This window comes from Mytilus edulis, chromosome 13 (assembly GCF_963676685.1).
Source record: "Mytilus edulis chromosome 13, xbMytEdul2.2, whole genome shotgun sequence".
In the NCBI taxonomy this organism is placed as follows: Eukaryota; Metazoa; Mollusca; class Bivalvia; order Mytilida; family Mytilidae; genus Mytilus; species Mytilus edulis.
The window spans coordinates 52,114,255-52,137,620 of record NC_092356.1 but is presented as its reverse complement, the minus strand read 5'-3'; the positions used below and the strand labels follow the sequence as shown (position 1 = coordinate 52,137,620).

The 23,366-nt window shown below is 32.0% G+C and overlaps 1 protein-coding gene across 1 annotated transcript in view; it reads left to right on the top strand.

Annotated features, from left to right (window-relative positions):
* The first annotated feature begins 313 nt into the window (after window positions 1–313).
* Window positions 314–23,366, top strand: part of LOC139499893 (uncharacterized) — a 92,216-nt gene continuing 69,163 nt past the window's right edge. The window contains exons 1-11 of the mRNA XM_071288522.1: window positions 314–421; window positions 3,150–3,292; window positions 8,854–9,076; window positions 12,479–12,697; window positions 13,667–13,880; window positions 14,656–14,840; window positions 15,727–15,852; window positions 16,800–16,930; window positions 17,484–17,676; window positions 19,305–19,402; window positions 21,843–22,024. Coding sequence (XP_071144623.1) covers window positions 3,231–3,292; window positions 8,854–9,076; window positions 12,479–12,697; window positions 13,667–13,880; window positions 14,656–14,840; window positions 15,727–15,852; window positions 16,800–16,930; window positions 17,484–17,676; window positions 19,305–19,402; window positions 21,843–22,024 — 1,633 coding nt within the window. The 5' untranslated portion in view covers window positions 314–421; window positions 3,150–3,230. The remainder of the gene's footprint in view (window positions 422–3,149; window positions 3,293–8,853; window positions 9,077–12,478; window positions 12,698–13,666; window positions 13,881–14,655; window positions 14,841–15,726; window positions 15,853–16,799; window positions 16,931–17,483; window positions 17,677–19,304; window positions 19,403–21,842; window positions 22,025–23,366) is intronic.

The window sequence follows — 23,366 nt, the reverse complement described above, 5'->3', positions numbered from 1 at the left end:
GGGGGCCCACGGAGCTTATATAGGGAATCACTGAAGCGAGACTGGAGCGGACCCCTCTTAGGCAGTCATTGGGCCCCCACTCAGTATGAAAATCAAGTTCTGGATCCATCAGTGTAATGAGCTTTCAGTACCAATAATTGTTTAACGGAGTCTTTTTTTTTTACTTAGTTTTGCTTATTTTTTGACGATTTGATTTTATTTGTGGTGTTAAAAGAAAGTTGTAATCTAAATCACGCTCAAATGGTAAAGTAAGTTTCTTTTATTCTAATACAAAAGCTATTCCGGAAATATTACCGGTTTTATTCCGGAGCTTATTGTAGTTTATCTTACCAACAACCCAAACGAATAAAAACAATAGTCGAATATTATGTTAAATAGGTAATAATTAATTACAAGACATGCAACATACTGGGTTTGTGAGGTATTTAACATCTATTTAAACTTTTTAAACCACTGTCATATATTGCACATGTAAAGTAAACACGAAATGCATGCTTCCTGTAAGTGTTATGTAACATGTATCACAGGCACTTGTTTCTATCCATTGGAAGGCCAACTATCAACGTAGTGCCTGTGATATGTATACAGTTAGCCTTATGAAATTTTGTCACCTCCAAATGGACAATATTTCACCATGAAATTCTGTCCTGATAATGACAATAGTATTACACTATCATGTATGAAGTAGTGTCCATGGTCAGTATTTTTTATTAAATTTTGTCCAACAGACAATATTTGACGGAGGACAATATGTTCACTATGAAATACTATTATCCATCACCCATGAAAACAATACTCAATCAAATTATTTCAAATTAAAAACCTTACACAAGCATGCAGCATGCACATTTCAAAATTTAAATTACTGAAAGTGAAATCATTTTATAAAGCAAGTTTTGGTATCTCTATCAAGTTTAACGTTCATGAACTTCAAGGTTTTTTGTAACATCATTTGTTTTCTTGTCAGTGTTTTCCCCAAATATTTCATTTAGCATCCTGGTAAACAGGGGAAATTGAAATAACATCTTGTTTCTAAAAATTATAGCATCACATCCATAACATAATTTATAAGAAAACCACTTCAGATAGCATCACATTTAAGATTGTAGTATCACATTACCTTGATGCTAAAAGGCCCTGGGGAGAACACTTCTAGTCAAAACATTTGGAATTAATTTCATTATTGTGTAAACAAAATGACTTAGCATTTTTTTGATTTATTTAGTATACTATTACATGTATTAGTCTTTTCTGATTTTCAGAAATACTTTCTGATACAACTTTTTTACTAAGATATTCGAAAGTATAATTCCTTATAGTTTTCTATTTTTACCTGTATCATGTTATCAATTTGTGTTTATTTGTTATTGTCAATCAAATTTTACACTTTTATGATATCATAATCCAACATGATATTATGCTGATAACCTCCCCTTCATGAGACAAAGTTTCATGACAATCTGTCTATGAAATATTGTCTCAATACAACAAAATATTACCTCCCTTTATTAGGACAGCTTTTCATAGTATTCAGCTGTCAAATATTGTCTTTATACAGATGTAATTTCACAATGAAAAATTGTCCTTCTTTGGATATATTTTCATAGATAAGGACAATATTTCACGATACATGGTCATGAAATAAAAAATTATTGTCTTGGTGGACAACATTTCATAGGACAATATTTTGCTTTACATATTCATCTATAAACAGATAGTAAAGAATTAAACACACGTAGGCTAAAGATGTGCTATAAGAACAATTCTTTTAATTACTGAAAACCTTCCGATTTGACCACAGACTTTTTTGTCTAACTCTACTTTTGTGAAATAAGTCTTTCGTTAATTGTCTTTAACCTAGGTCAATACATAATATACTCAATATCTTTACTTTACATAATAATACTACTTTATCTATTTTCATAATATAATTGAAATTAAATATAAGTAAAAAAAACCTTTGTACTACATTGTCACACTACAAATGTAACTAACACTTCCCAAATCCTTAATTCTAGATGTCATTTAACCCTCAGGGGATTAAATAATAAATAACTTTATAATATTGTGAAAATTTATATTAAGAATTTATCAAGTAAATGATTCCTAAAGCTATCATTTAATATCTTAACAAAATACTGAAATATAAGAATTCTAAAAACATGCTGACACCATTCCCCTTTTGCATTCTCAATTTTTTCTATAATAAATTGGTTACATATAAAATTATATATATATATATATATATAGATAGATAGATACAACTCGTCTAAACATCAACCCAACAATGTTAGATCTGTAAATTTGCTTTCACAAATTTTTTGTTCTTCCCTTACCAGGATTCGAACCCATGCTACTGAGATATCGTGACACAAAATCGCCTGCACTGTAGCCGTCCGGCTAGACCACACCACCACCTGGGCTTCATAATAATCGAAGCTTTAAGTGCCCAGGTGTTACCTTTCCACGTCAGTTTTAATATAGCGTTGTACTACAGTACATGATATATATGGCATGGAGATGTTATTTTTACAGATCAGCTAAATTATCTATAGTAAAGGATCCTACAAATTAATGTAAGAAACAGTCACAGAAATAATTATATTTATAAGTACGTCTGAACCAGTGACAACTTTATAACAGATTTATCCATTGGATCACCAGCAGTGATGGTGATACATGGCTGTGTACATTCTGTATATATACAACTCGTCTAAACATCATTTTGAACATCAACCCAACATACAAAAGTTTATTATTTGAAGGAACACAAACTGAAATTATATATATGGACCATCTCTGTTTCTAATAATTACAATGTGTTGATGCTTGAATTCTTTTACTTCCATCCCAGGCCCATATTGAGTTAAAGTTTTGGTTTAAGGTAATTTATCATGAAGTTAAGAATACATTATCTTGAAACATATTTATTTAAAATGTATGCTAATGGTGACAGTTGGCAGGTATGACAGTGTTGGAGATTGGGTTTGAAACTCTCGACTGAATGAGAGCATACTTGTCTTCTTTCATTACTTTGGTTTAGGTGTAGTCTTTATCATGTTTATGAAGAATGAAATTGTAAACATATTCTTGTTTTAAGCTATTTAACCACTTTTAAAGTCTTACATTGATTTTTTGTATACTTTCAGGATGTGAAGAATCTGGAGAGCATTGAAATGAACTGATTATACAGCAAATTGTTTTGAAATAAAGAAGAAGAAATAGAGAAAATGTCAAAGAAGTTTGGTGGGAAGAAAAAAGGAGGGAAAGCTTTTGGTAAATTTGGAAATGTGTAAGTAGAGTTATATCCCATAATGTAAGTTTTGTGGCTGTGTCATTTACATTTACCCTACATCTATTCAATAATGTTTTTAACATACATTAGGATATATATTTAGATATTAATTTCCTGGGGTTTGTCTGTGACCAAAGGAATTATATTACAAATCATGCAAATGTTATGTGTTGTATAACACATTTACTTGTAAGACACACTTTAAACAGTTAAATATTGTAACAAATACTGGGCCAAATGGCAGATGGCAGATTATATATACTCTTTTTTAGGTATTTCTCAAAGAACAATAGAGACCTCAGGTTGGCTTATCAGTCAATAACTCAATATACCAGTTCTTTTTTTCAGAAATGACTGCCCTTAATTCTATATACTACCACATGATTCTGGGTACCTTGCATACATAGTAAATTAATTGTTTTATTCATCCATTCATTTATATGAAAAATAAGAAGATGTGGTATGATTGCCAATGAGACAACTCTCCTTAACACACCAAATGACATAGAAATGAACAACTATAGTTTACAAATTACAGCCTTTAACAATGAGGGGAAAATCCATACCACATATGGCATCAGTAATAACATTAATGTTTCCATGTCTAATGTTTCATCGCTAACTGCTTAATAATATAAAGTAATGATAGCAATATACATAATGAAGTATTATCTAATTGATTAAGTTGGTAAGAACCTGTTTCAGTAATTATTAAGCTTTGCAAGTGAAAAGAATAGCCAACAATACAGGATCTTACTCTACATGTCTGAATGACTGATTGTTGGTTGTTTAAAGTTTCCCTTTATGTCTGTTTCGGATTAATTTCCTCAATATTTAATACTTCCTCCCATTGTAAAAATGTGCTGATAATTGAATATTTTCTTCTTAATTGTTGCATGTACATTGTTTCTAGGAGTAACAATAGATATAAGAAGATGTGGCATAAGTGCTAATGAGACAAGTCTCCATTCAAGTATTAATTTGTAAAAGTAAACCATTAGAGCTCAAATTAAGGTATTAAACATGGAGCCTCACTTTGAACAGCAAGCTTAATTAAGGACCCTTAAAAATCATTAGTGGAAAACCAATCAAACATGAAAACAAACATGATAAACGCTTCATTATCTATATAAAAGCAAGAAAACTAGAAACACTTATGGACCACATCAACAAACAACAAGTCTGTTTTGGATTTCTCATTATTTATTACTTTCTTCCACTATCTTTATCAGTTGTAAACATGTGTTGATAATTGAGTATTTTTTCTAGTTACATGCACATTGTTTTAGGAGTAACAATGTGTTTTTTTTTGCATGAGATTTGAAAAGCTAGTTACACTGGATAATATGGAGGGGTCATGTTTAATGTTTTCTGTATAATAATCATTTCTTGTTCAAAAGTGTTTTCATGAATGAAAGAAAAATAATCTTGCAGTCATAATTTACATTTTTTATGCACAGATCCGACACTGATTCTAGTGAAAATGGTCTGAGCTTTGGAAAAGCTTGGAATACATTCAAAAACATTCAACTCGAACATAACGCAGCTAATTCAGCTGAAACAAGTATACCAGGAGTAGATGAACAGAATAAATTGTCAGTAACATTAAAAAAGTCTCTCAGAGCTGTGGAGAAAAATTTTAGTTTTTGCTTGAAAAAAGCTTCTAATGACTTTATTGCATTTGGTTTATGATGCGTTTTCCTTTTTTGTATCCATTATTTATTATGCAAATGGCATTTATTTTCTTTATATATATCTCATTTTCCTTAAGACAGATAAGTTCTGTTGCGATTAGATTGGTTGTGAGGTTGCACTTAACTATTTTAAAGAAACCTTTAAACGTTGTCAGATTCATTAAAACATCATTTAAAGAATGTAAATGATAAAAAATATATGAAAAAAAATGTTAATTTTAAAAATGAACTTAATTTATGATTTTTGTATTTGATTTACAATTTAAAAAATAAACAGAAATAAGATGTATCCTGTAATGACTATTTTTCCGAAGATTGTTTTGCATTTTTGTCTATTATTTTGAAAACTAAAATAGATATAGATTTATATATATATTTTTCTTGCATCAAATCTGGACCTGGTATAGAGAAAAAAAACAGTAATTTGTGTAAAGGTATTAGAAGATTTGGTATGAGTGCCAACAAAACAACTGTCCATCCAAGTTACAGTATCTAAAAGTAAACCATTTAAGGTCAACACAGAGCCTTGACTCAAACCATACAGCAAGCTGTAAAAAGCCCCAAAAATGACTAGTGTATTATGTAAAACCATTCAAACAGGAATGATAAAATGAGATATATTAAAACCTTGAATAAGAAAAAATTACTTGTGAAATATTCTTCTTAAACACATCAACTGGATAATATTTATTTAAAAAAGGTTTTAGTAGTTTGATACTTACTTCAGGAACATGCCCATAGCTTTAAAGGTGGATGGTCTTTTAAATTTTACTTACATAATAAATTCTGGTGGCAGTATGTGACAGCTTTGTCATGACATCAATATGAATATTTATACTGCAACTAGTTGTGATTATTTCCTTATGTTTCATTATAATACGTTATTCTAATTGGCTACACTGCAATCTCACGTTATTCCTTCAGCAACTTCATTACACAATAAAGTGCACATGTAAATTAAATAAAAACTTGATATAAATCATGTTTTCATGATCCTAGCTAAAAAATGTAATTATAAGGCCACACCAATTTGATTCCTTGTTCGACGGACCCGCCCGCACCTATTTTTTTCAAAACATAATTTTTTTATTTTTTTTATATTCCCACGTCCCGCATCCGGAAATGTAATCATGTCCATTTCCCGCACCGTTTTTTCTGTAAATATTATAAAAAGATATCAACATTTGTTTTTAAATCACAGTCTAACCTGTATATAACGATTTTAAACATAAAAGCACCCCACCACACTTTGTAAATATCTGTGAGAATATTTGTTTCAGCATGAAACCTATTTATCCAAAGCAGAGTGCTCCGAAATAAATTTAAACAGCGGAAATATGTAAAGAACAACAAATTGGTTACTTTCCCCCTTACTTATATTCCCTATCAAAAAATGTTCGTTGTTAGAATAAAATACAAAGAACTTCTGAAGGATTTGCCTTCAACTGCAATTATATTGTATGCTGGCGAAACAAAACTATCCATAGCCGCTGCATGTTTATGCGCCTGTCCTTATTGATTGAGGGGCCTGACATTCAGCAGTTATCGTTTGTTGATGTTGTTCATTGGTATTTTCCCGTTTGGATATACATGATATATAAATTAGATCGTTGGTTTTCCTGTTCGAATTGTGTACGCTAATAATTTTGGGGTCCTTTATAGCCTGTTGTTTGGTCTGTATCAAAGCCCTGTGTAAAAGGCTGTACGTTGACCTGTGTTAGTTATCATCAGGTTGAGAACAACCCTCCCTCAGGCAAGGGGTCATTTTACTGATGTAGAAAAGAAAATAGAAATACCAAGGATTTGTATAGTTCTTCTATACAAAACCTTTGAAAACTTAGAATTTTGTACTCAAAAAGAGGAGAGTTACATCATATTTTAAACAACTTTTTTTCTAAAAGAGGGGTCCACTTATTTTGAATAATATTAAACTGTTAAAGTAAATGTGTTAATTAAACATGGTTAAAGTCCAGGAATATTACAAAATTCTTGGACATTTTGTGACCATTTAATACCAGATAGACATATAGTTCTTTGAGAAAATATGAGCCTTTTGTACAAACAAATATATAACTTATATTGATCCCTCATAAAACATGTAAAAGGGATATTTATAACATTAAGGGGTTACTGATTATGACTTGGAAGGAGAATTGTCTCATTGTCAGTCACACATACATAGACCAGATTTAATTATTTCTTGGTGAACAGGGAAAAAATACTTCAGAAATTAAAGAAATGTCAAAGTACAAGTGATAAATCGAACTTTAATATTGTCAAACCCTACTATTTAATGTTTACAAAAAAAAATTATAATCGCTCGCCTTTACTTTTCAAGCTTCGCCTCAAAAATTTGCAAATAAAATATTTTTTTATTAAAATTTTCAAATCGCTCGCTCGCCCCAAATTTTGGAGTCCAAAAATCCGTAGAACAAGAAATTAAATTGGTGTGGCCTAAGTATCATGATTATCGAATGCTTCTTTTTGTAACTTCATATTGTTGTAAAAGTGTTGACTGTGCGCACATTTAGAATGAAGCGCTTTCTCGATTAATACAAAACTTAAGTCAATGCTTTTACACCCGAATGAAGTTGCAAAAAGAAGCATTCAATTCTTAATTATAGTAACATAGCTATATTTTGTATAATGTCAATTTCATCATAGAACACTTTCTCCACAATCAGACGTCCATTAAGTGATGAAAATAAGTTTGACATTTGTGTTACGATTAAAAAAGCTATCATTTAATTAATTTAAGTTGCAGTATAAAAACAATATTAGGTCCATGTCATAAAAATATAAACTTTTTTGTACTTGGCGCAAAACTGGGGAACGACCCAGGAAGAACCTCGCCCTTCCCCAGTCTCTTACAAAAAAGTTTAATATTTTCCTGACATTGACCTCAATATTGTATATTTATTTATGAATTACAAATGTGTTGAGTTTTGTAATTGGATATTACAACACAGGGATGTCAGTATATATATTCAGGAAATGTTTTTCACCCTAATTGGAGCCTTAAAAATGTCATCAAAACTAATGTAACTATGTGACTTAATAGAAGGTCAGAGGTGCAAAGAGGGAAAATAATGATATTTATCCGTTTTAAATTGGATATATATTATCCTGACGTGTAATTTCTTCCATCAAATAAAACTTTCTTTTAATGTTAAACCAAAATTAAATACTGCACAGACCTGTCATAAACTCATCATAGATACCAGGACTAAATTTTATATATATGCCAGACGCGCGTTTCGTCTACAAAAGACTCATCAGTGACTCTCGAATCAAAAAAAGTCAAAAAGGCTAATATCAATGAAATTACTTCCTTTGACTTGATTAGATAAATCAGATATGATAATCTGTTTGTTACACAAATCTCCCAAATGCAGCATTATGGATGATAAGTTGACATTATTGTTTTTGAATTTGGGAAAAATATTACAAATTTAAACCAAAAAGTGCTTAAATTTATAAGTTAAACTGCAACTTCTATTGGCATGATTGGTGAGGAATTTTTCTGGTCAACCTTTTGTTTTTGAGATTGAAAATGGAGGTTTTTCACATGGATCACTGTTGCAACTCATTCAATTCTAGAAAACTGCTACCAATCAAAATTTGCTAGCTTGATCTAAACCAATACACCTGACATTAAACTGCATCTAGAATGCTCAGTGCTGAAAGGTTGAAAAGCTAAAGAAAAGATAATTTGGGTGGACTAGTAATTATTAGTAACAAATTGGGCAGAAGGAAAAAATCTTATCACTGAGTTTTGCTTGTTGAAATGGTGTATTTTTAATTAGTCTAGAGTGATTTAAGCTAACACATGTTAATAAGTATGTTTTTGATATTACTTTTCAGTGACCTGTCTAACACTAATTCCAGTGAAAATGTTCTGAGTTTTGGGAAAGCTTTAAAATCTGTGAAGACTATTGAAAATGACTATACTGGAGCTAATACAAGTAACCAAGGAAAACTTGTAAAGAAAATATCATCTGTATCATTAGAAAAGACCCTGAAAACTTTGGAGAAATCAGTTTTCAAATGGAAGAGCTTATCTGCTAACTACATAGCATTTGTTGAGGTAAAAAACTGTTACCAGGAATAATTATTTGATTATTACAGATATTTATTAGATGAACTTATTGACTGGCCTTTCAATAAAGGTTTATACAGGAATATAATTCATTTTTATAAGGGCATACATTTTTGTGATTAGGAAAATATTGTGTTTTTCATTGATATTTCATTTCATGGTTTTTACAAAGTCTGCATACAAGCATAAAGAAAACATGAACTTCATTGGACGTTTAGGAAGAATTGGTATGATTGGCAATGAGACCTGAAGAGACTAAATGATGTAAAATTTAGCAACTATAGGTCACTGTACAGCTTTCAATAATCGATAATGAGCAAAACTAAACGGCATTATAACAGAAACATATATTCTACAGGGTTATTATATAAATTAAGTAAAAAAAAAGGACATTTTTAAGTTGGCAAAGTATCTTCTGGAGCAAATGATCTACCGGTAATATTGATTCAAAAATCTAATGAAATATAATTTTAGCTGTTTTTTGCAGTTTATTTCAAACACAAGAAACTTAAATGCTTTAAGGTCATACGATACAGTTACAAGGGAGGTAATGAATTTGCTTACGTAAAATTTTATGTTCGCGACATCAAACTGTGACATATCGGGAAATGATGCATTTTTCGACTTATTTTTATCATTCAAACTGATTTAATTTGAAATAGAGTTTATGGACACCACTTTTTAGCTCACCTGGCCCGAAGGGCCAAGTGAGCTTTTCCCATCACTTTGCGTCCGGCGTCCGTCGTCCGTCGTCCGTCGTCCGTCGTCGTCCGTCGTCCGTCGTCGTCGTCCGTCGTCGTTAACTTTTACAAAAATCTTCTCCTCTGAAACTACTGGGCCAAATTACACCAAACTTGGCCACAATCATCATTGGGGTAACTAGTTTAAAAATGTGTGGCGTGACCCGGCCAACCAACCAAGATGGCCGCCATGGCTAAAAATAGAACATAGGGGTAAAATGCAGTTTTTTGGTTATAACTCAAAAACCAAAGCATTTAGAGCAAATCTGACATGGGGTAAAATTGTTTATCAGGTCAAGATCTATCTGCCCTGAAATTTTCAGATGAATCGGACAACCCGTTGTTGGGTTGCTGCCCCTGAATTGATAATTTTAAGGAAATTTTGCTGTTTTTGGTTATTGTCTTGAATATTATTATAGATAGAGATAAACTGTAAACAGCAATAATGTTCAGCAAAGTAAGATCTACAAAAAAGTCGACATGACCAAAATGGTCAGTTGACCACTTTAGGAGTTATTGCCCTTTTTAGTCCATTTTTAACCATTTTTCGTAAATCTTAGTTATCTTTTACAAAAATCTTCTCCTCTGAAACTACTGGGACAAATTAATCCAAACTTGGCCACAATCATCATTGGGGTATATAGTTTAAAAAATGTGTCCGGTGACCCGGCCAACCAACCAAGATGGCCGCCATGGCTAAAAATAGAACATAGGGGTAAAATGCAGTTTTTGGCTTATAACTCAAAAACCAAAGCATTAAGAGCAAATCTGACAGGAAGTAAAATTGTTGATCAGGTCAAGATCTATCTGCCCTGAAATTTTCAGATGAATCGAACAACCCGTTGTTGGGTTGCTGCCCCTGAATTGATAATTTTAAGGAAATTTTGCTGTTTTTGGTTATTATCTTGAATATTATTATAGATAGAGATAAACTGTAAACAGCAATAATGTTCAGCAAAGTAAGATCTACAAATAAGTCAACATGACCAAAATGGTCAGTTGACCGCTTTAGGAGTTATTGCCCTTTATAGTCTATTTTTAACCATTTTTCGTAAATCTTAGTAATCTTTTAGAAAAATCTTCTTCTCTGGCACTACTGGGCCAAATTTAACCAAACTTGGCCATAATCATCATTGGGGTATATAGTTTAAAAAATGTGTCCGGTGACCCGGCCAACCAACCAAGATGGCCGCCATGGCTAAAAATAGAACATAGGGGTAAAATGCAGTTTTTGGCTTATAACTCAAAAACCAAAGCATTAAGAGCAAATCTGACAGGAAGTAAAATTGTTGATCAGGTAAAGATCTATCTGCCCTGGAATTTTCAGATGAATCGGATAATCGGTTGTTAGGTTGCTGCCCCTGAATTGGTAATTTTGAGGAAATTTTGCTGTTTTTTTTTGTTATCTTGAATATTATTATAGATAGAGATAAACTGTAAACAGCAATAATGTACAGCAAAGTAAGAACTAAAAATAAGTCACTGTGACCAAAATAGTCAATTGACCCCCTAAGGAGTTATTGCCCTTCATAGTCAATTTTTAACAATTTTCTTAAAATTTGAAGATTTTCAATAACATTTTCCACAGAAAGTACTGTTATAGGTAGAGATAATTGTAAGCAGCAAGAATGATTAGTAAAGTAAGATCTACAAACACATCACCATCACCAAAACACAATTTTGTCATGAATCCATCTGTGTCCATTGTTTAATATTCACATAGACCAAGGTGAGCGACACAGGCTCTTTAGAGCCTCTAGTTTAAAATGACATTTGGTTTAATTACAGATGAAGATTATATGTACCAATTTTCAAAAAAGTGTCAATAATGCATTTTTTTTAAAATTTGATAAATATACAGCATAAAATATGAAGTTTTTTTCTTCATTCATGAATATTTGAAAACTATGATTTATTTGTAAAAATAAAATGCATAAATTTAAAGAATATCTTTATAAAACTGAAATTACAGATAATTTAACAAAAACAGCTTGTGTTTATCTTTTAAAATAAAAAAGTTATGTATTTCTGTCAAAAGGAAAACTACATTCCACAAAACCAAATTTTGTGCAAATATCTGAAATTTCTACCTCATTTTACTTAAACAGTAGCACATGAAGGTATATATTTTATTTCAGGAAAGACTGTAATATTTTTCTGTCTATGAAGAAATAAGCATAAAAAATGTGGTGCACACTGAATAACGTGCATAGTGGGTTATTAAACAATGTGCACCACATTTATTATGTTATTTCAAATAGACAGAAAAAATATTACAGTCATTTCTTATAATTTAATTCTTAATTCCATTCTAAAACGTAGAAAACCATGAAAAAACGTTGATGACGTCACGGTCACATGACTAAACTATGTCTATGGTCTGATAACAAAACAATATCAGCCAATCAGAAGACGTGTTACATCCAAAATTAAATTATTACATATTTGGTTTAATCAGGTAAAAAATAGCCTATATGCAAATTTTCATCAAAATTTCAATATAGGTTTAAAACTGTATCGTATGCCCTTAAAGAAGGAATCAAGATATATATATATAACAATAAGTTTTTTTTATAAATTTTATCAGAAATATTTATTGGACAGATAAATAAAGGTTTAAAATTCTCTTCAATTATGCATTTCTTTGCAGGATTTGTATAATAAATTGAAAGATGTAAAGGAAAATGAACCAGTCCGTTTAAACTGGACTGGTTTAGAACACTTGACTGATGCTGTTTTTGGTTGCCTCCTTGAAAAGAATGATGTACCAGGATACAAGTTTGTTATCGGAATTGTTCTCACTGGATGTAATCAGCTGACAGACGTTGGAATAAAATGGATGTCACAATGCTTTCCTAAACTGAAGGAGGTAAAATTATATCAAATGTTTTAATTTGGTTTCAAATGCAACCTATAAGGCTTTGAAGAGAGTTATGACCCTTTGAAATATTAATTGTATGGAAAGTTGCAATGTAAATTGTCTCATGTATTTTCATGCCAAATTTTTATGAAACTTTTATAAACTTTTGTTATAGATTTATATTATTAATGTGTTGGACAAGTTCAAAAATCAGTGTAATCAACTAGATTTAAAAGAGTCATGGCTTTGGAAATATTGATATAATTGAAAATTGCATTGTAAGCACACTCAAGGCTTCATTTCACTAACATCTGCTTAGAAAGTTTAAAAAAAACCAATAAAATATGTGCAATACAGGGCACATTGAAACTTTTTTTATTATTAAATTTTACAATATGAAAATTGTAACTGACTTTAACTTTTTTTTTACAAGGAATATCTGCCTTTTTGATGTAAAGTTCTGACCATGCAAGGGCTTACCAGCCAATGTAGGTCATTAAACACCACCAGTTATATAAAGTACTATACAACATTTATTCATAAGATATTTTTTTAAAGTACATGTATATCAATGATATTTCAATTTTGACTAGTGAAAGATGCTTGCAACCCACAGTATACAGGTGATTTTCTCCACCAATCAAAACTAACCACCAATATATCGCCAATAGTACTGAAAGGGGTGTTAAACACCATCAATAAATCATAATACCATCTGTTTATCTTTATATATTTTTTCCACAGGTTTCATTAGCAGGATGTATAAAAGTGACAGAGACGGGTGTATACAATTTGTTAGAGAACTGTTGGGACCTCAATCATAATACCATCTGTTTATCCTGTTATATTTTTTCCACAGGTTTCATTAGCAGGATGTATAAAAGTGACAGAGACAGGTGTATACAATCTGTTAGAGAACTGTTGGGGACTCAAATAATAATACCTTTTTTTCTATCTTTACATACATTTTTTCCACAGGTTTCGTTAGCAGGATGTATTAAAGTGACAGAGACGGGTGTATACAATCTGTTAGAGAACTGTTGGGACCTGAAGTCTGTAGATCTAACTGCCACGGGAGTAATGATCCTACCAAGCCAGATTGTTGGTAAAGAGGTTGATACCGCTGGATGTCCACTCGTTTCTCCTAGTGATGGATTTGTACAACAGTATGGAGGCTTAGATAAAATGAAAGGTATACACCACCTTGTGTTAATATTCTACTTTATGCTTCTATATTTTAGAGGGGCCTCTGTGGCCGAGTGATCAAAGTAGTTACTACTGTATTCACTAGCTATTCAATACTGAGGTTGTGATTGTGAACCCTGCTCGTGTGGGTGCACACGACTCCAATCTTAATTTACTAGGATTGTCAGTTTTCCTATCGAAGGTTGGTGATTTTCTCAGAGCACTCTGGCTACCTCTACCAATAAAAACTGGTCATGAAATAGCCTAAATGCGATGCTTAAAAGTGGAGTTAAAACACAACAAAATCAATTAAAATCTATTTTTTAGTACCATAAATAATAGATGAATCTGCAGTATCTCAATTAGATTCATTGTACATGAAGAAAGAACTGTTCTTTGGGAAAATTTACAGAGTACTTTCAAGCGGTCTCTTTCTCTTTTCCTAGTTTTATTCTTTTTAGTTAAATCCAGTATAAAATATTGAGTGTTTTTGGTTGTTTTTTTATGCCCCTTTAATGTTCCCTATGACATGATCTTTCTAATTTTAATGCCAAAATTTTTACCCCATTTTTATGGTCAACTTAACATATAGAAAATGATAGTGTGGATGGGGCATCTGTGTACTATGGACACATTCTTGTTTTAAATCTTTCTATTGTTAAATGTCATGTCAGCTTGAATTGTCTAATATGTCAAAAAAAGTCTTTTACATTCAATAAATATATGAAGTTTTATGATGTGGTCTAATTATAGTCAAACATGTGTTACATTTTCATTTGTAGAACCATCTTTTAAGAAGCCAGACAATAAGAATATAATTAAAGTTTGTGTCATTCGTCCAGAGAATTCTACAAGTAGTATGATGCCATTGTTTTCGAGTGAGACAAGTAATTTACCTGTGTCATTTAAAGAGGGATTTAAATTTGACAAAACAGACATTACAGCTAATATCATTGAATTTGAAGAGGTTAGTAAAGACTACAGCCCATTGCATTGAGTGTGAAGGTAAAGTTAATATCTTTGGTGTAGGTGAAGGTGATATCTTTGGTTTGTTTGCTTGTTAGCTTAAGAGTGAAGTCATCATTAGGTTAGGTATACTACCCTCCTTTCGAATTAGCCTAGTCCTACATACAGATAGATTGGTTATCTGTCATACTAATCTACTCTTAAAGAAGGGCAGTTCACCTAACCTAACAATGACTTCACGGTTCAGCTAGCAAGCAAACTAACCAAAGATATCACCTTTACCTACACGCTCCCTGTAATCAACTGTAAAGCCTTTAAATCATAGCTTGTGAAATTTTATATGGTATTTGTCCTCAAGTACTTTTAAAATTGATAAGAGATGATGGTGTTCTAGATCTGTAACCCCACCCTTTTCATTTAATATTTTTTTTTGTAATATATATTTTTATTATTTTCATATTTTCATTTAATTAAGATTTTAAAATATATACCTTTTCATATATAACGTAAGTAAAAATGTAACCGTTTCCTATTTTGGTTGGGTTTTGTGTAGTGTGTTGGAAAAGTTGATTAGGTACCAAAGTGTCAAAAAGGGAAAAATTTGTAGATCAAAACACTTGCAGGGCTTCCCATATAACACGTAATGGGAACTTTATTGACATTCTCATATGTTTCTGTTAGTTTTCCCAACCTATTCACATATTTTCAAGCGGGAAAATGCAACCTTTTCAAGTGGCACGTCATATCACCTTGTATATAGGAAGTGGCCCCCCAGAGTATTTGCCAGACATGAAATGTTTTTTGAAATAACTACATTTTTACTATGAAGGAAAACGTTTTTATCAATCTTTTTATAGTTTATAAAAGTGCTTTTATTTTATCTACAGGGAATGATCGAGAGATTTGTATCTAAGAGATCAGTTGTCATGGTAACTTATGAACCTGATGACAATAAATCTGTGGATGACACTGTTACTTGGTTGTTTTCTGTATATTGTCAAGTCTTGTCAAAGGTAAGTTTTACTATTTCATAGAATCAATTGTCTGTTTTAATTTACCAACAAATGTCTTGCCTTGCGATCATAAAACTTTGGAGCATGTTGATTGTACTCAGAAATAAACTAGTCCAAAAACTGGATTAGCCTTTTAAGCATAAGTTTTGTATTCTTTTTTTTTTTTTTATTGAGAGCACAGGGTCCTTAGTCATAATACTTTACTCAGTAATCAGATTACAGAATATGTGATCAAATCATAAAATCCAGTATTTTGATTGGTTGATAATTGAGTCTGAGTACAATTATCATACTCGAAAGCTTTATGACAGCAAGGTCTTCTTATGTATGCATTTACCTAGTATGTGGTTTGATATATGTCAATGAAAGTGTACAGAAGCATAGAAGTCTACATTCAGATCTTGGTGGTCAAGTGAGCTAAGTAGTTCATCTGCTGTGGTCAATAGCCTATCCACTCTTAAGATTGTGAGTTTGGCTAGCGGTAATGTGTGTTTGACTCTGATATTAATTGACAAATCATGTCTCATAATAGCTTGAGTATACTTTCTTGAGTTATTATGAAATGTTTACATACAGTTTTTGTCGAGCCTGCGACTTTTGTCACAGAAAGCTTGACATAGGGATAGGCAGCTTCCGCAGCGTTAGCTAACTTCTTAAAGCTTTATATTTTAGAAGATGGAAGACCTGGATGCTTCATACTTTGTATATGGATGCCTCATGTTACGAAGTTTCCGTCAGTCACATCTCCAATGTCCTTGACCTCATTTTTATGGTTCAGTGACTACTTGAAAAAAAAATGATTTTATTAGTAGATGATAGTAGATTTGTTATTACTGATACCTATATTTACTTGAATGTAAATTGATGCCTAACAAAGAAGCTTTGTTATATTTTTTTGTATTTGATGAATTGATTTTGACTTTTATTTTTTTAACTTATTTTAATAGGTTTCAAGAGCATGTGTGCTGTTTGTAGCCATGGTTAAAGATGACAAGACAAAAGTAGATCAACATTTGGCTGCATTCAAGATCATGTTAAAAACAGCAAAAGATAAACTTATTCAACAGAAAAAACAGTTGTAAGCTTAAGTACTAGTGTTAGTCAAAGTGATTTGAACAAGTGAAATAGTACAAAAGGTTAATGTTGAAATGCTTTTATAGATATATGCTGTAAACTAACTTATATTACAGAGATAGATTTATTTTCCAGTCCTTTGAAGCAGAAAAATAACATGAATATAAATAAAGACTGAAACTTAAATGGTTGTCCAAGAGGAAAGAATGTTATCATAATGCTAGAAATTGATAAAGCTGTACTTTGACAATATTTCTTTTGACTGACCTCAAACTTTTTAAAATGAGAAAGGTCAATAATGAAAATTTGTGAGAAACTCTTCAATATTGCAGGAAGTCATTGACCAATTCGCCATTTCAGAATCTAATGAATTGTAGGTAATATTAATTTTCACAAGCATACACTAAAACGTTGTGATTGACTGAAATTTCCTTAACAATGGAAATTGAACCAATGATGTGACATAATTTTTATTTTGGGGATACGGAAATTGAAATTATCAACAATGCTTTAAAATATGAAACGGCAAATTGAAATTGTGATTTAATATTTTTAAGATTGGAACAAAAATCAACGGAGAAGTCACCCATTACAAGGATAGACCAGAGTAACTTCACATACACAAAAGAGTTGATAGAAATGATGGAGACACAGGAGTCCAATGTTACATTTTTGACCTCTGTCAAAGGTCAAAATATTACAAAAGTCGTTGAAGGTCAAAACAGGACGCCTAGCACTGGAAGAAGTCAGGTGTGTAGAATTAGATCTTAGATCTGATGTTGGGTTCTTAAAAGAAGTCAAAAGATCTTGAATTGTTAATACCATTAAAAAATGCATACCCTGGTATTCATTGTATAAATTTTATAAATGATGATCAGTTGATTAGGAAGGTTCAATTTAAGAAATAATTCATGGAAGCCATAGATTTGTTGGAAATTTACACATGGCCTGGGCCGTGATATTCGAATTTTATCCTGAGCGTTAGCGAGGGATAAAATTAACGAATATCACGGCCCAGGCCATGTGTAAATTTCCAACAAATCTATGGCTTCCATGAATTATTTCGATTCTAATACATTGTAGGACAAATACGATCATTAAAAAACTGAAGCGATGATGGGTATACCGTGTGTGTGGCTGTTCTATTTTACCCACTGTTCGATAAATGTAAAACAAATCTAATCAACCTGCATGAATAATTTCTTAACTAACCTTCTCAGTAAACCCAACATTTGCAATTTTAGATTTGCATTTTTTATCGTAAGCTACCGTCAAATTCACTGATGACATGTTGCAACCAAGGAGCCCCCATGTTGATTTGCTGAAATCAGTAAATGTGCGAATATTGCAATAGAACAGAAAACAAGCAACACCTACCTCAATACTTTATTGTAATGCAATTGTATCCGAGTTTAGAAGGTAAACGCAATAGAAAAACCTTCAGCTTTGACGTTTTCATTCGTATGACGTCATGTTTTGAAATGACGTTAATGCGCAAAAATCATTTCTGGAATTTCGCGGAATTTTAATTTGTTTTGTTTTTGTCCATTTTTCCGTCCTCTAATGAGTAAATTCTTTTTGTTATGCATCAGAATCAGAATAAATGTTCTGTAGGGTTTTACTTAATTGTAATTGTTAACACAGCGAAATCCACAACCGTTTACACATAGGTTACGATACATGTGGATTTACGTGGGAGGCATATCTAAACAGCCATTTGTGTACATCTTGTAGTCTGCGCTAAGTATAGATATATCGAGAATTTTATCACGGTGTTGTTATCAAAGCGAAAGAAGCACGTCATATTAGAATTACTATTTGATTGTAATTCTATCTAACTGCAAAGACATCTAAGACTACAAAACCCATAGTTAATATAAGACAAAGGCGAAACATTTTAATGACTTTAAAATTAGACTAACTTGATCTTTACTTAACAAAAGTAAATGTCAGCAACCTATTAGTAAAAACATTCTACCTGTGTAAAATGTCAGCAACTGTATGCCTTTGATAAAATTGAGAATAGAAATGGGGTATTTGTCAAAGAGACAACAACCCGACCATGCATAGAACAGACAACAGCAGAAGGTCACCAATAGGTATTTAATGCAGCGAGAAACTCCTACAAGGCGTCCTTCAGCTGACCCCTATACTAGTTCAGTGATAATGGACGTCATACTAAACTCTGAATTATACACAAGAAACTAAAATTAAAAATAATACAAGATAACAGACTTGTCATAGTGACCTATAGTTGTTAATTTCTGTGTCATATTGTTCTCTTGTGGAGAATTGTCTCACATCTTCTTTTTTTTGTCATAATGTTAGATAGAGTGACAATTAGTTTTAATCAATTACTGTGTATTGTATTTTTGTAGAAGGAGATGGAAGAACTTTTAGCGAAGGTTATCCCAGCTGTAGATGCTGCTAGATCTGGTTTAGAGGATATATCTAAAGGAGGCATTTCAGAGCTGAAGTAGGAGTCTATATCCTTGTTATACACATAAAACCATAGACAACTTGTTATCCTTATCTGCACGTACATTCCTCCCTAAAACTGAAATTAGTTTCAGTTCTCTAATTTAAAAAAATGTCATGATACTTATACACATGGCTTTTTAGTACAAAACACAGATAGATTTAGAATTGGGTGACGTCACCTATACTGTTCTATGATAATGTATCTTTATAACTTATATGCAAGGATCATTTGTGTGCTATGGACACATTTTCCATTTACTGTAAATTCAAAAATTATTGCGAGGATTTTATGCCCCACCTACGATAGTAGAGGGGCATTATGTTTTCTGGTCTGTGCGTCCGTTCGTCTGTCCGTCTGTTCGTTCGTCCGTCTGTCCCACTTCAGGTTAAAGTTTTTGGTCAAGGTAGTTTTTGATGAAGTTGAAGTCCAATGGACTTCAAACTTAGTATACATGTTCCCTATGATATGATCTTTTTAATTTTAATGCCAAATTAGAGGGTTTACCTCAATTTCACGGTCCACTGAACATAGAAAATGATAGTGTGAGTGGGGCATTCGTGTACTGGGGCCACATTCTTGTTATAAATACAAATAATGCGACTGAGTGAGTATCGCAATAGTAAGAACACGCATTTAATATCTGATACATATATATCTGTATGCAGATTTTTCTGACAGCAAAACTTAATCTCCCATGCTTGTCCCTTTTTTAAAAATCGCAATGATAAATGCATGCAATAATTTCTGAATTTACAGTATTTATTAACTGAGATTGGTACGCTTGAAACGAATTTGAAACACTCCTTATTATTCAGTGAAATCTGTTCCATCTATTAAATCAATAGCCTGAACATACCCCATAGTGTGTCCTTTAACAACAAGCAAAGATCATACCCCATAGTGTGTCCTTTAACAACAAGCAAAGATCATACCCCATAGTGTGTCCTTTAACAACAAGCAAAGATCATACCCCATAGTGTGTCCTTTAACAACAAGCAAAGATCATACCCCATAGTGTGTCCTTTAACAACAAGCAAAGATCATACCCCATAGTGTGTCCTTAAACAACAAGCAAAGATCATACCCCATAGTATGTCCTTTAACAACAAGCAAAGATCATACCCCATAGTGTGTCCTTTAACAACAAGCAATGACCATCCCCCATAGTGTGTCCTTTAACAACAAGCAAAGATCATACCCCATAGTGTGTCCTTTAACAACAAGCAAAGATCATACCCCATAGTGTGTCCTTTAACAACAAGCAAAGATCATACCCCATAGTGTGTCCTTTAACAACAAGCAAAGAGCATACCCCATAGTGTGTCCTTTAACAACAAGCAAAGATCATACCCCATAGTATGTCCTTTAACAACAAGCAAAGATCATACCCCATAGTGTGTCCTTTAACAACAAGCAAAGATCATACCCCATAGTGTGTCCTTTAACAACAAGCAAAGAGCATACCCCATAGTGTGTCCTTTAACAACAAGCAAAGATCATATCCCACAGTGTGTCCTTTAACAACAAGCAATGCCTTTACCCCATAGTGTGTCCTTTAACAACAAGAAATGCCCATACCCCATAGTGTGTCCTTTAACAACAAGAAATGCCCATACCCCATAGTGTGTCCTTTAACAACAAGAAATGCCCATACCCCATAGTGTGTCCTTTAACAACAAGAAATGCCCATACCCCATAGTGTGTCCTTTAACAACAAGAAATGCCCATACCCCATAGTGTGTCCTTTAACAACAAGAAATGCCCATACCCCATAGTGTGTCCTTTAACAACAAGAAATGCCCATACCCCATAGTGTGTCCTTTAACAACAAGAAATGCCCATACCCCATAGTGTGTCCTTTAACAACAAGAAATGCCCATACCCCATAGTGTGTCCTTTAACAAGAGTTCATACTTGATGTTTGTTAGATTCACACAAGTTTCGTTATTTCAGATGTTACATTATTTTACAATTCAAAAATTTATGATTCCACAAAATCATTTATTTGCATGAGTTGTTTTTTTATCGTGATTGTTAAACAAATGACAAATTTGACAAGATTAATTTTGTTATGATTTCAGGAAATGCTGCTTTAAAATAAGGATATAAATGTATGAAAATCTAGGTTTTATTCTTGAGACATGTGTCTTTCACCATTTTTGTAGTGATAAAAAATTCAGGAACTTTCTGTACGCTTTTTGTAGGTTATACTGTAAATTAAGAAATTATTGCGATGTTTTTATACAAAATGCGACCAGATTATGAAAGCAATAATTAAAACTTGCATTTTGGAATTTTTTATATGAACTAAACAGGATTTTTCTGAAAATCACAAAAATTAAAATCGCATCTCAGTCTAAAATGACAAAATCGCAATAATAAATGCACACAATATTTTCTGAAACTACAGTAATTTTTTTTTTCTATATTGCAGAGCATTAAATAACCCTCCAAGGCCTGTATCAGATGTATGTGCATGCCTTTTGATTCTAAAGAGTAAAAAGGACACCTCCTGGAATGCTGCTAAGATAATGATGGGCGATAGTTACTTCTTAAAATCACTTCTAGAGTTTGATGTATCTACAATAAGTCAACAGCAATTCAATGCTGTTAATGGTAAGTTGAATATTGACAGTCTATTGATATTTTAAGTATTACAGTGACTTGACTGTTAGTGTTGCTCTTCAACCCATTCAAAATTCTGACCAAATTGCAAATTGTTTTATCAAACCAAACTGTTCAACTGGTCAGAGTTTTCAACAAACTGTTGAGTCAAAATGTGAAAGTGCAAGGTGATAAAATAAAATACATATACAAACTGTTAAACTAAATTTTCAACATTAAAGTGGAATTAAAGTCTTATAGGATTGTAAGTACGTTTTATTTTCTCACCTTGCACTTTCATGACTTGGCTGTGGTTTTCAACAGCAGTTTGTTCAAATTTCTGACCAGTTGAACAGTTTGGTTTTATAAAACAAATTGCAATTTGGTCAGAATTTTGAATAAGTTGCAATAGGTGGATAGCAACACTAACAGTCAAGTTACAGTAATACAAATAGGATTACAAATTCAATCTGATTAATTAACAAACCTGTTTTCTAGGTATTATTTGTCTTAAAGTTAGCCTAACAATGATAGATCTTCAAATTTAGCCAAACAATGTTAGATCTTCAAATTTAGCCAAACAATGATAGATCTTCAAATTTAGCCAAACAATGTTAGATCTTCAAATTTAGCCAAACAATGATAGATCTTCAAATTTAGCCAAACAATGTTAGATCTTCAAATTTAACCTAACAATGTTAGATCTTCAAATTTAGACTAACAATGTAAGATCGTCAAATTTAACCTAACAATGTTAGATCTTCAAATTTAGCCAAACAATGATAGATCTTCAAATTTAGCCAAACAATGTTAGATCTTCAAATTTAGCCAAACAATGATAGATCTTCAAATTTAGCCAAACAATGTTAGATCTTCAAATTTAACCTAACAATGTTAGATCTTCAAATTTAGACTAACAATGTAAGATCGTCAAATTTAACCTAACAATGTTAGATCTTTAAATTTATGTTGGCAGGATTTGAAGATCTATAAATGTTGTTGGGCTAAATTTTTGACGAATTATACATACATTATGGTATCATTAAAAAAATCATACATCTTAGACTAAAATATCAATCAGTACACAGACTAAAATATCAATCAGTACACATCGAAAATCCAATAGATTTAGTGTAAAAAGTTATGGACAGTCAAGAGAAAAACATGACCTGTCTAGATCTGTTATTTATATGTGCATCATCAGCTTAATTGATTGGCTGAATCATTAGATAATACTAAATCTACATTAAATTGTATACATTCAGGTTGACCAGAAATATATATTGGCTGGACATGACCGTACCTAATTGTAGCTGATTTATTGTTTGGACATAGTTCATAAAGAAACGATACG